Source organism: Alligator sinensis, unplaced genomic scaffold, assembly GCF_000455745.1.
Source record: "Alligator sinensis unplaced genomic scaffold, ASM45574v1 scaffold282_2, whole genome shotgun sequence".
NCBI lineage: Eukaryota > Metazoa > Chordata > Crocodylia > Alligatoridae > Alligator > Alligator sinensis.
Window position 1 is genome coordinate 4209927 of NW_005841879.1, and position 13282 is coordinate 4223208.

At 50.8% G+C, this 13282-nt stretch overlaps 1 protein-coding gene across 1 annotated transcript in view; it reads left to right on the forward strand.

Moving 5' to 3' along the window:
* The window catches only part of TRIM25 (tripartite motif containing 25), a 25360-nt gene that overhangs the window by 4927 nt on the left and 7151 nt on the right, over nucleotides 1-13282 (forward strand). Inside the window, exons 3-8 of the mRNA XM_025196241.1 lie at nucleotides 346-979; nucleotides 3926-4021; nucleotides 4774-5007; nucleotides 6037-6193; nucleotides 6808-6843; nucleotides 7523-7621. Coding sequence (XP_025052026.1) covers nucleotides 346-979; nucleotides 3926-4021; nucleotides 4774-5007; nucleotides 6037-6193; nucleotides 6808-6843; nucleotides 7523-7621 — 1256 coding nt within the window. The remainder of the gene's footprint in view (nucleotides 1-345; nucleotides 980-3925; nucleotides 4022-4773; nucleotides 5008-6036; nucleotides 6194-6807; nucleotides 6844-7522; nucleotides 7622-13282) is intronic.

The window sequence follows — 13282 nt, forward strand, 5'->3', positions numbered from 1 at the left end:
AGGCCGGGCAGAGACTGCGGGCAGCGCCTCCGGAGGCTGCGGGGAGGCTCGTCCCGGCGCCAGAAGCCCCCGCCCGGCCCGGCCGCACCTCGGGAAGGTGAAAGATACATTGTATGCACAGCTACATACAATGTATGCACACATGTATATACAATGTATGCAAAGATTCACGTACATCGTATAAGATATATAAAACAAAGAGCAAAAAAGTTTTGCACAGTCCCGCAGCGCGGATTGAAGAGCCCCGCCCGGCCCGGGCTGCAGACAGCCCTCCCCGGCCCGGCCCGGCCCGGCCCCGCTGCACGTGATTGCCGGGAAGTGCCTGCCTCTGCCTCTGCCTCCTAGTTTCACTTTCCGAGCCCGAGCCGCACAGCCATGGCCATGCTGGCGGGGGTGGGGGGCGGGGCGACCCGCCCCCTGCCTCTTCGAGAGCCCCGTGACCACCCCGTGCGGCCACAACTTCTGCGCCGCCTGCCTGGACATCACCTGGGCCGGCCTGCGGGACACGTTCAGCTGCCCGCAGTGCCGCTGCCCCTTCGCCTCCAAGCCCGAGCTGCGCAAGAACACGGTGCTGTGCCGGGTGGTGGAGCAGCTGCAGGTGGGCACCGATGCCCCCGAGGGTGGCGAGCCCGAGGGCAAGAAGGGCTGGGAGCCGGAGGGCAAGAAGGGCGGCGAGCTGGGCCCCTCGCAGGTGGCTTGCGACAGCTGCCCGGAGGCGGTGGCCGCTGTTCAGACCTGCCTCACCTGCATTCCCTCCTTCTGCGCCGAGCACCTGCGCCCGCACCACGACAGCCTGGCCTTCCGCGTGCATGAGCTGAGCGCCCCGGTGCGTGACCTGCAGCAGAAGCTGTGCCGGGACCACCACAAGCTGCTGGACTTCTACTGCCCCGAGCACCAGAGCTGCATCTGCTGCATCTGCCTGGTGGGCCACAAGGCCTGTTCAGCCAGCTCCCTGCCCGAGGCCAAAGCGCAGAAGGAGGTGAGCGGGTGCATGGCGGTGCGTGTGCATATTGGGGATGAGGACCCCGGGGAGCAGTCAGCAGCCTACCAAATCCAGGAGGATCCCTCCCTCCGCTTGTGGATGGGGCTCGAGGGAACTTAAAGAGTGCAGGCCTCGAGCCCCTGGTCTGGCTGCAGAAGTTGCAGGTCTTTCCTCTCAGCTGGGGGAAGAGCAGGCTGCAGGCTGGGAATCCTCTCCTTCCCTGCTTTGTAGACAGGACACTTCACCTGGGAGCAGGCTGCTGCTTGGTTGAGGCTGCTGTGCCCTTGGGAAGAGGTGTTGGCAGCCAGCAGTCATCCATTTTGGGGCTGGGCTCGCTGAGCCGTTACTTGATATTCACCCTTTTCCCCCCCGTATCCCTTGTGCCCTTCCCAAGATCATAAAATTGCCCTAAGAAGCAGAGAGGAGCCTTTGGAGACTGGGGCTGGGGCAGCTTGGGAAACACAGGCTCCCCGGGGGCCACAGGAAGGGTGGGCAGGGTTAGAGGAGGACCCAGGTATGCCACACCACAGTGGCTGCACCATCTCTGCTGCCCTTTGGAAGTGCTTTTTACACCCAGGGCAGGAGCGTAGAAGCAGTCTTGGGTGCTCAGACTGCTGCCTCCCCGGTCAAAGTCCTGCTTTGCCCAGGTGCGTGCACTGAGTGGGGACACAAATAGATCTGCAGCTGCCATGGCTGTTGGCTCTGAGCTCCGCCACATCTGGCTGCCCCAGGCACGGTGTCTCAGCTGGGGACAGCGCTTGAACGCACATGTCCAGGACCATCGCGAGATGGCGGCACCGCTCTGCCCTGTCCCTTGCCCTCCAGCAGCAAGCTCGGTTCTCAAAAGGTGCTGAGCACCCAATGGTCCCTGCTGAATCAGAAGCATTTGGGACCACACAAACCAGGCTGTGTATCTGAATCTAGAGGTGCACTGATGTTCAAAGATGCTGTGGGAAGAAGCGGAGATCAGAAAGATGTCTCAACCCACATAATTAGGAGAGAACAAGTTGGGGCTGGAGGCGAGGGTGCAAGGGGAAGAATGGGTGGAAGTCGCAGCAGTTGGGGGCATGAACGGCTGGTGCATCCGGTGCTGGGTATTGCCCTGTTAGAGGAGGGCCCTGCCCTATGACTCCTTTGCATGCTCTTGGCTACGTCCCTGGTGTGCTTTAACCCCACAAGCCCACACAGGTCCAGACTTGGGTGGAACCACTCAAGGACTTCAATCTGACATGCAGCTTTAGGCATCCCAGCCTGACAGCTAACGGCTTCCATTTGTATTTTGGTAATCACTGGAGACTAGCAGTTGAATCCTGTGCTTTGTCAGCAAAGTGGCAACTCTTGCGACTCATTGAATCCCAGCAAGGCCTGCTGGAAGGGTGGGCAGGAGCATGAACCTGCAGGAGACAACACAACTTTGTCCCCCAAGCACTAGCCCTGCTTGTAGCTAGCTCCTTCCCAGTGGCAGGCCTCTGGGTCTGCCTATACAGAAGAGAGCTTTTGCCAAAGTCTTCCTTAAGACGTGGGGAGTTCAGGAGCTGCCTGGCAGGGCTGTACAAAATTTCACCGGCAGTTTCTTCTCGACCTCGAAATGGAGAGCTTCGAAACAGCTTCAAAATGAAATGAGGCAAGTCAAAACATTTTGAGTTTCGAAGCTCAAGCTGGGCTTGCCTGCAGGGAAACAGAAACTAAAGTAAGGAGAGGGAGGGGGAAGCGGAGATAAGGAGTGCTCTCATTATTGACTGTGCAACTGGCCAGGACTTTGGGATTGGAAGGGATCTCAGGACAGGATCGGTGCTCTGGGGGAGGGATGGGAAAAAAAAAAAAATAGCATAAAAAAAAAGGCAGCGTTGTTTGAAGTGCCCTGCTTTCTGCATTGGTGTCAGTTGAGTGAGGGCACACCTTAACACGTACCCCACTCCCACCCATGTCACAAGTTTTGCCTGTCAGCAGCCAGAAGTGCAGGGCTCCTGGGTTCTGGGGCCCTGCACCTATCTCCTTGACAGCTGGCAGGCTTCGTGGCCGCAGCAGGGGCCACCATCCCTGCAGCTGTCACCCCGCTGTGCCTTAGCGCACACAGTGTCACCCATGTCACGAGTTTTGCTTGTCCACAGCTTGAGGTGCCGTTCCGCTGCACCTAGCTCCTTGAAACTTGGCAGGCTTCATGCCCCCAGAACGGGCTACCATTCCTGCAAGTTTCATCCAAATCAAGCCAGAAATGACAAAAATTATAGGCTGTTTCGAGCTCCCCCATTACAGCCTATGGGCGGAACTTTGAAACAGCAAAACCGTTCTGACGAATTGAAATGAAACAGAACAGCAGTTTTGAATCTAAATGAAATGCACTGGTGCTGCTTTGCACAGCCCTACTGCCTGGTTTATTAAGGGCCCAATCCTACCCTGGCTGGATTGTTCTTCATGTTTACAAGGTAAAACCAAAGCAAAGCAGGGCAGAGTCTCTTAGCAATGTACTGGGGAGAACTCGAGCCGAAGTCAGGAAGCATTCCGGAGCCCAGATAGGAGCCCGTTTTTCAGGGTCGAGGACATACTGACCGTGGTATTTCCTTGCTACCCACAAGATAAACTAAAATAATGGGAAGGCTCATTCTTAAGTCAGGAAGGGCCAAGAAGGCCGCAGTGCTAAGGGCGATCTTGTAGAGTTTCTTGGTTGGCTCCTTTAACAGACATGGGACTGGGCACACATCACTGCTTAGACAGCATAGAGCTGTTGCTTACCTTCCCCAGCCATGGACCTAGGATCCTCTTCTTTCCCTGTAAAGAACCACTGCTGGGTTTAAAAGAACTGTATTTTCAAAGATGAATTCCTGCAACATGAAAAGCTTACAATTCAACCCAACATTTTCTGTAAATCTGCTCTGCTGTTTCATTGGGAAGAGGAGTGGCTCTTCCTGGCTTTCAATGGAGATCGGATGTGTTTTGTTGCAGTTGCAACTGAAGAAGAGGCTGACAGAGCTGAGAAATCAGAATGACAAAGCTTCTATGGCAATGAACGAAATAAAGATACGGGAGAGAAAAGTCACTGTAAGTGGGGAATGTTGTTCTGGCCCTTGGGAGCATATTGGTTGCAGGGCGGGGGACTGGTTTCTTGTGCTTAATTTAAGGCAGGCTGTTTGAACGTTCAGATTACAGCTTCTCAAGAGAATGCACGCAAGCATTGTATTTGGGCAGGATCAGGCAGAAGCTGCGACTGACTGACAATGCTAAACTAGCAGTCACACCAGACCCTACAGCCTTCAGCACAAGAAAAGCAGAGCCTGTAAAGCTGCAATGAAAAGATAAAGGCCCAGATCCACAAAGCTGTACGAAGGCACCTTAACTCCTCTCGAAAAAATCAAGGGGAGTTCCATACCTAAATGTCCCTGTGCCTCCAGCATTAACTAATGAAATTCCCCCATTAGACATTGCTATAAATTCATTTTAAGAGGGACAAGGACAAACGTGGAGGTTTTGACACATAACCCTAGCCTCTCATGGCTTGCAGTGCTTGTTCCCACTGCCAGGTGACACAAGCTGCCTGTTTCATACCCCTTGGGACCCTTCGCCCTCCCCAAATGTACTGAGACATGACTTTGGGGGCCCATTAAAGGGAACAGGAGACTTGCCTTTGACTTGAGTATAGAGGTATAGGGTTCCTACCCGAGTGCCAGTTCAGGGAAATGCAATCAGCCATCACATTTTGCAGAGCCCAGGGCTTTATACCCCTTTGCACCCTGGGAAGTGTCCTACCTACATGCAGTCCCCTTGAAACCCACATCCTTGTGGTTGGTTTTTAGGAAGCAGCTGCCCATAACAAGGATTTGCTGAGAAATGAGTTCTTGGAAGTAAAAGTTTTAATTGAAGAACAAGAAAGCCAGTCAGTAAAGAAGCTTGAAGAGGAGGAGAAGAGAGTCCGTGATAAGTTTGATTACATCCATAAGGTTCTGGGAAAGAAGAAAAGTGAAATTCAGTCCCTCAAAGACAAGCTCGAGAATACACTGGCTGTAAGTGATGACATCGCATTCCTAGAGGTAAGGCCTGCTGATCAAGAACATACAGCCCTAAAAGAAGCCACTACAGGAATCCTGCCCATACTACCTTGGTGTAGATATATGACCACAAAAATCTATAATTTTTGAGAAAATTATCCTAGCGCACATCTGCGAGGGACCAGCAGGGGAGACTGTGCTTAGGGGCAACCAACATGGGTTCATTAGAGGCAGGTCCTGTCAGACCAACCTGGTGGTCTTCTACGACCAGGTCACCAAATCCTTAGACGCAGGTGTCACGGTGGATATAGTCTTTCTGGACTTTAGGAAGGCCTTCGACACCATCTCTCACCCCATTCTCATTAAAAAACTAGGGGACTGTGGTGTCGACACCTACACAGTCAGATGGGTAACTAGTTGGCTGGAGGGCCGCACCCAGAGAGTAGTGGTAGACGGGTCCTATTCGACCTGGAGGGATGTGGGCAGGATGAACACCTTGCCTGGGGTCATTTGACCCCCATACTCTTTCCTGCCATGGCAGAGGGTCAGACTTGAAGATTTGCTCAGGTCCCTTCCAACCTGACCAACTATGGAACTATACTTTTATAAGATGCATAGGCTTAAGTTGATTGTTTGACAAGCACTCTGGGCAGTGGAATTATTTCCCCACTCAATTAGTATTTGGAATTAGATGCTCCCTTTACTGAGCACATCCATTTCAGACTCTTTATAGGCAAGTTATCTTCCAAATATTTAATTTTCCCCCTCACCCATAGCAGTATTCTCCTGCCACAGAATTAGTCACGTAAAGAAGACTTGTCCCATAATTTACAGACACTAGCTTAAATCTTTAGATGTCCCTTGGAAAGCAATTCATATAGGCTGCTATTACTTCTTGTTATGAATGGGTAATGTCTGAATATATAGCCTCTCTTCCTCACCTCCCACTGAACATGCATGTAATAATGCAAAAGTAAAATAACTGGAGTCAGTTACTGTTTCAGAGTAGAGTTTTATTACAGAAGAAGCTTACCTCAATGCCTTCATGAGATCTTCTATTTTGTATTTCAGAAAGCAGCTAAATTGCAACTACCCCCAACAAAAGATGTATTCGTCCCCAGAATTGACCTAGATTCAAATGTAATGCATTCTGTCTACCAAAGTGCCACTTTGCTTAAAGAAACCCTGAAAAAGTCAGTGTCTCAGCCTGAGGAGCAGAGAATGGAAGGTAGCGTGCCGATATTAAATGGATTTCTCATTTAGCGGTTCCATGTTGCAAAGTCAACTCTGCTGAATAGGACAAACCTCTCTCATAAAATTGTTTGTCTCCATTAGTAAAGAGTCAACTTGGTTGCACTCTGACAGGGTGCGAGACGTTTCACACCCTGGTCCACAGCCAAAGGTTAAGCCTACTGACTCACCTTACTAGCCAATCTAGGTTAGGGCTCATTAGGTGTATAAGAAGACGTGATAGTCTTTCAGTAACAAAAGAAGTTCAAGAGGGAGATCTTGAGCAGATCTATACAGGAGTCACTTCCACAGCTAAAAATAAAGTTGAATCCCAGAATGGGGATGCCTTTGTACAACATTATATTGAATACAGGCAGATTTCACACAAAAACTGCCCCAGCTTTAATTAAGTGGGATAAAAATCCAGCTAGCTGAAATGGGATGGAATCCTAAAATAAGGGATTTAAAGCCAGTGGGGAAGGGGAGTTTTGGGTTGGCTTAGAAGTCTTTGATGATGCTGTGCTGTCTAGTAGCTACCAGGTGGGAGCTGTTAAGAAAGATGGGAGCATATCTGAAAAGAGCTGTGCTGACTGTCACAAATGCTTCTTACAGCAAGCGGACCACCCAGACCACTTATAGTAGAAATGAGTAAGTCTTTCATTTCTCCCCACAAGCTCTCTAATTGCAATCTTGTGCTGAAATAACTTCTCCTTTCCCTCTTTGTTTCCATTTTTATATTTGTCTATAAAATTGCATGCAAATTATTGGCCATGACACCCAGCAGTCTGGACACAACCAAGCTTTTTACTGCATCTTCTGCTGTCTTTTTTAAGGAAGATGAAAACTATGTCACGTACAGATTGAGGAGTCTGTGCACTGCCTGTATTAGCGTAGGGGCTGGAGTCCCAGCTGAGATCAGAGCTTTGTGCTAGATGCCAGAGATCCCTAGAGTGAGGGACAGTTACTGTCCAGAAGATCTTGCAATCCAGTAGAGAAAGGACGCTAGGGATGCTGTGAAGTCCACTAGTGATTTCACTATTGCCAATCTGCCTTACATATCAAGTACTCAGGCTGCCCTTGGCCTGCCAGTGTAGAGTTCTGAGAGAGACACCCTGTTTTACAGATACAGGAAGACTAAATAGTGGCAGAATCAGGCCTCTGATTTAGTCCCCTTCAGTTTAGCACCAGTAGAAATACTGCAGGAATGAGGCTTAGATAACTTTGCCTGGGTCTGTGGCATTTGAATGAAGGTCTCAACTCTTAACTGAGGTTCTGAACTGCAAAACCATCCTTCCTCACTTCTTGTCATTTGCCAATATCATTGCAGGACACCCACAGTGGAAACCCAAGCCCTTTTGTCTTGTGAATGTGCCACTAATTTCTCCAATCAAACCCATGGTACCCAGTAAAAAGCCTGTTGGAACGCGTAAGTGTAACAAACAGCATGGTCATGGACACATGAAAAACACTCGCTAGATTCTCTCCTGCACACCTAGTGTTGTAGGTCTCCTTGAGCAAAGTGGTTACTGATGTTAAGGGCTACCACCAACTTGAAAGCTGCCTTATCTGTTTTTGATCGGGGTTTTTAATATTAGTAGCATCAAAAGAACTGGAACAGAAAGATAAGAAAGCAATTTTCCCTCCCTGCTTATTCCCTACCTACCCCTCAAAAGGGCCAAGCACAATGGCTCTGAGTTACCCCCCAAAAAACCCATCCCACGCTTGGCAAGGGAGTAGGAAAAGAGATTAGGAAATATGGAAAAAAGGGAGAGGAGAAGTAAGTTCAAGGCCTTTAAGCCTTCAAGAGCAAGCTCTTAGAAACTCGAATGAACTTGATGCATGAAGTTCAAGTTGATGGTATTCCTGTAACACAGCTGTGATATGTAAATAGTCTATAGAACGGCATGGGACTACACAACCGTTGTGATAACTCGTATATAATATCTTTATGCATAAAGCAGCACATAACAGCATTACTACATGGGGCTTGTTATTGTAAATGGGCCTGTTGTTGGAAGGCACCTCTGTGATAGCTTCACATGAATCAGAAGCTAAAGAACTGAGGGTTGATGGCAAGATCACTCCCTTGGCTGCCATGCTGCTGTCTGTGTCAAGATGGTAGCAATCTCTCAACTTCATTTTTAACCCAAGCTATTTTGCTGGGGCCTGCTCCTGTGAGATACAGATTTTTTTTGACAAGGAACAAAGTAAGGCCTGGTCTACACTAGAAAGCTTTGCTGGAAGAGCTCTGGTACAAGAATGCATCTAAACAGTCCCTCACTCCTGTCGGCTGTAGCAGTCCTTCATCAGCAGTCCCACAGTGGCTTGCACTGACTGCTTGGGAGACAAGTGCTGTACTGAACAGAAGCCATCCCCAAGTCACTCTGTCTAGTTGAAAACACTCATCCCCATCAGCACGAGTCTGCGAGGGGACGGCTGCCACCGAGGAAACGCATACACCTGTTTGGAGCAGAGGGAGGGGCTGGTTCCCAGCCCAGCTGCAGACAGACGCACACAAGGAGACTGCAGGCCATAGGCACAAATGGACAAGAAGTAGTACCAGCCAAGACTAAGGTTCGCCAGCAGTCCTGACTCCAGCAACCCCAGAGAACACCCCGCCTGGACCTGCCCCTGGCATGCTCACACCCCCTTGGCAGGGACTGGACTTGCAGCCATGAGCAGGGGCCAGCACCTCCTTAAGATGAAGGAAAGTCTTTGGGGTCCCTCTCTCAGCCAGCGCCTCTCTAACCCCTCCACTTGGTTGTTTTCCCTGGTTGTTCTGCTGGTCCAGCTCAGGAATCCCCGAGGAGAGTGTTATTCTCTTGGACAAAAACATCCATGTCCCTAGGGATCACCCCGCAGAAGAGGGTTGTAGCAGTAACTCCTGTTCTGTCCCTTGTCACATCGCATCCCAGGAGCTCCTGGGTGAAAGCCCTTGTGTCCCCCACCCACGTTGTGAAGCAGAGCGAGGGTGGGCAGGGCAGCACCCAGAGGCTGGTGGTCCGTCACAGAGCCCTCGTCCCCGCGCTGCTGCTGTAAGTCTCACAGGCTCCCCACCCATCTTTCTATCAGAGCCTGGATCTCGACAGCAGCCTCGAGGCCAACGTGGATGTGGCAGCTGCAGGGTGGAGGTGTCTGTGGAGTGGCTGATAGACAGGACTGCAAGGGCAGTGGGGCAACTGGGCACTAGGAGCAGAAGTGGAAGGGCAGCCTCAGGAGAGGGAGGGAAACGTGCATGTGGGGATAGCTTCTGGTCAGGCAGCCAAGAAATGGAGACGGAGAAGATGATAAACCACCTGATCCCAGTGCTGCCTGCCCACCCTCGCCTGTGCCACAGGTGCAACTGTGACGGTGCCTAGGGGCCTCATCGCTCCTGCCTGGCTCAAACTATTGCCACTCTCCCTAGAGGACTTACCCACCACACCTTGTTCTTAAATATTATAGGTTGATTCAAGGGGGCTGCCAACAAGCCTTAGAGTGAGCCCTAATCCCAGTAAATTCCCACTGCTTCTCTCCCCAGACCCCTCTAGCCTTAATCCAGCCCTCAGGTTTAGTAACTCCTCTACCTGACTAGGTCCCTGTAGGGTACCAAGGGCCTTAAGGACAAATTGTATGGCTCCTTCACCTCCCCTGTACTGCATCCCAAGCCTCGTGGGTGTTCTCTCATTGTTTAAACACTCACCCCCTTGCACCCCTGGTCCCCATGCACGGCCCCTCCTCCGGGCTCTCAGACCCTCTGTCCAGCTTGGACCGCGCTGGGCTCATGGACCCTCTGGCCCAGCTCAACCTTCCCCTGGGCTCTTGGACCTTCTGGTTTATGTTTCAGCCTTTTCCTAGGCTCCTGGGAGCCTCACCAGGTCCACCCTCAATCTGAGGGCACCTGGGTTACCAGTGTACTAAATATGCCTCAAGCTTGCCCTAGGAGGGCTGAAGGCTAAACTACTAGTCTAACTCAAAAGACTAAGAAACAGCACTGCCTTCTGACAAGCATCTCAAGCCCTCTAGGGGCTTAACATAAATGAAGGCCACTTGCCTGTACATCCAGTCTTTCTTAGTCTAAGGAACTTACCTCCATTCCCAGGCCTGCAGAGTTGTTCAGCCAAATCCAGGTCCCTTCAGGAGCCCTGCAGCCAGGAGCTCCTCACTCCTTGGTTGCTGGGGAGAGACTACCTGACCAGTGCAGCCTGGGCTTATATAGCTCCAACCTGAGCCCTCTTCTGGTCAGGTGAGTCCCTCATTAGCTCCCCTCTGCCACCTGCAAGCAACCTCCCGGGCTGCTTGCTCTCTTGAAGGAGCATGCACATCCCAGTGCCCTGCTGCAGAACATGAGGAACACAAACACTTTTCCGGGAGCCTCCTGAGATGCGGGTACTTTCCTCACCCACAGAAAGAGCCCTTGGTGCTGCTGGAGAGGAAAATGAACTGTGACTTCATGGTCACCAACCTACTGGCTAGTCAATGCTAAGAAGCACCTGGCACTTCTTTTCTCGGGGCATTGCAAATCCCAGTGACAGCAGTTTTTAGGGTTGATTGTTTGCATTTTTATTTTTTGCCTGGTAACCTGCAGTTTGCTGTCTCTCATCTTTCTTTGACTGAATTTTAAGCACCACTCTACTGCCTGTTACCATGAATAAAAGCTTTACTTTGGAAGCCTGCCTTCAATTTGGGTATTGGTCTTTAAGCACAGGCATGGGAATGTCCTGCCCCACTGCTGCAGAAGCCACAGGCCTGTAGTCAAGGCACAGGCCCCTCGCAGCCCCCCAGAGAGCTCTGCTCATGTCTTCTGGCTGTTTATTCTACTTGCCCTTGCTCTACATTGGCTTTGGCTTCACCAATGTACAGCCCATAGCACGTACTAACAAACCACAAGGATGTTTGCTCACTAAGGTTGAGCCTTGGCAGGAAACCTTTTCAGTACCCCTCCAAGCACAGGTGCATCCTGCCCCAGTTTAGTTCAACCTTTCATTGCTGCTGTCCTGATTACCTCCATATAACTTCCTGAGCCAGAGGGCAAGATGGGTTCCACAGAATTACCCAGGCTTTAACTGTCCGTGAATGTGAATATGGCAATGGGAGAAGGAAGTCCCTACTTGCAGTTTCTGAAAGAGGCCTGTTTTGCCTGAAAACATGAATGTTGAGCATCTATCCTGATCAGCAAACATTAGTATCCATTAACTGATTTGTGTTATCTGCTCATGCCTCCGTCACTCTGGAGGTGCGTTTCTTCCATCGGTATCCTTGGAAGTTAGACTGGCGCGTGTGTATGTGTGTATACATGTGTGTGAACCAAAACTGGAACATGAGTCCCATTTATTGACTCATTGCCATTTGGGAATCCCATTGCTTAAAAATCTGTCAGTTATTTCTTCCGCATTGCCTGGCAGCTCTGTCCACCTTGTTTGCATTGGCCCCAGCTGTGGAGCTCTCTGCCTCAAGCAGCTTCCACAGCACGACTGCCGCCGGTTGCTCAGCCAGCCTCATCCATGAGTCATACTGCTCAAGATCAAGGATAAGATCATGCCTAGAGACACTGCTTTCCACACGTAAAAATTTTGCAGTCACTGCTGATCATGTCAGACCTGCAAAATGATGCAGCTCCATCAGTCTGTGTTAGCTTTCTGAGTCCAGAAGTGGCACTGAATGGTGCCCAGCTGGTGTGAGTGTGCCTCTCTCAGCTGCCAGTTTTTAACCATCTTCTGGAGTGTCTACCTATTCTCCCCATGCAATTACTCGTCTGTGGCTACTAAGCATCTCTCCTGCTTACTTCTGCTGGTCTGGAAGTGCAGACCCAAAAGAATGTCATGACTTGTTAGGAGGAAGGATTCAATCATGCCAGGCAGCCTTGTGCTATCCATGTTAAGGGCAGAGTAAGAAAGTGATGGGACCTGGAGGGTCTGTAGGAATTCAAAACTTAGCAGGCAAATGAACGGGCGAGATAATGGAGTGGAGAGGAGGACATTGTGGGAGGAAGATGCTGAGTACTCACAATGCTGTCGGAGTAGGTCATAATGATTTAATAGATTTCATAGACATTAGGGCTGGAAGGGACCACAGAAGATCATCGGGTCCAGCCCCCCACCCTAGGGGCAGGAAGTCAGCCGGGATCAAAGGATCCCAGCAAGATAGATGTCCAAATGTCTCTCAAAGGAGTCCAGAGTAGGTGCTTGCACCACTGGTGGCAGTCTGTTCCAGGCCTCGGGGGCTCGGACAGTAAAGAAGTTCTTCCTTATGTCCAGCTTGAAACGGTCTTGGAGGAGTTTGTGACCGTTGGACCTTGTCATCCCTTGGGGCGCTTTGGTGAACAGACGTTCCCCCAGATCCTGATGAGCACCCCTCATGTACTTATAGGTGGCCACCAGGTCCCCCCTGAGCCTGCCCTCCTTTTCCAGGCTGAAAAGTCCCATGGCTCTGAGCCTCTCTTCATAAGGCCTGTTCTCCTGACCTCTGATCATGCGCATGGCTCTCCTCTGCACGCTCTCAAGCTTCTCCATGTCCTTCCTGAATTGCGGAGCCCAGAATTGGACGCAGTACTCCAGCTGTGGCCTCACCAAGGCCAAGTACATCGGGAGGATGACGTCCTGAGATTTACTTGAGAAGCATCTATGGATGCAAGCCAGAGTTTGGCCTGCTTCACCAGCTGCGACATTGCATTGGTGGCTCATATTCATCTTGTGGTCAATCATGACCCCCAAGTCCCTTTCGGCCATGGTGCTAGCCAGCGTAGCACTGCCGAGCCTATAAGCGTGCTGCAGGTTTTTTCCCCAAGGTGGAGAACCTTGCATTTTTCAGTGTCGAATGCCATCAGGTTTTCATCCGCCCATTTTCTGAGCCTGTCTAGGTTGGCCTGGATCACTATCCTGTTCTCAGGTGTGGACGCTTTACCTCAAAGTCTGCACTGCTTCTGCATCCCATGATTCACTGCATTAGGAGATAGTGCAAATGCCATGGAGAGATCTTTCCACAGGGTGGTTCACATTCCTCTGACACAGCCCCATGCACGCCCAAAGCGCTGTACGTGTTTTGGTGGCTTAGTCATGTTGGCTGCCCTGAATCGATGGAATGACTCCCAGCAAAGCTTTGTCGTGTA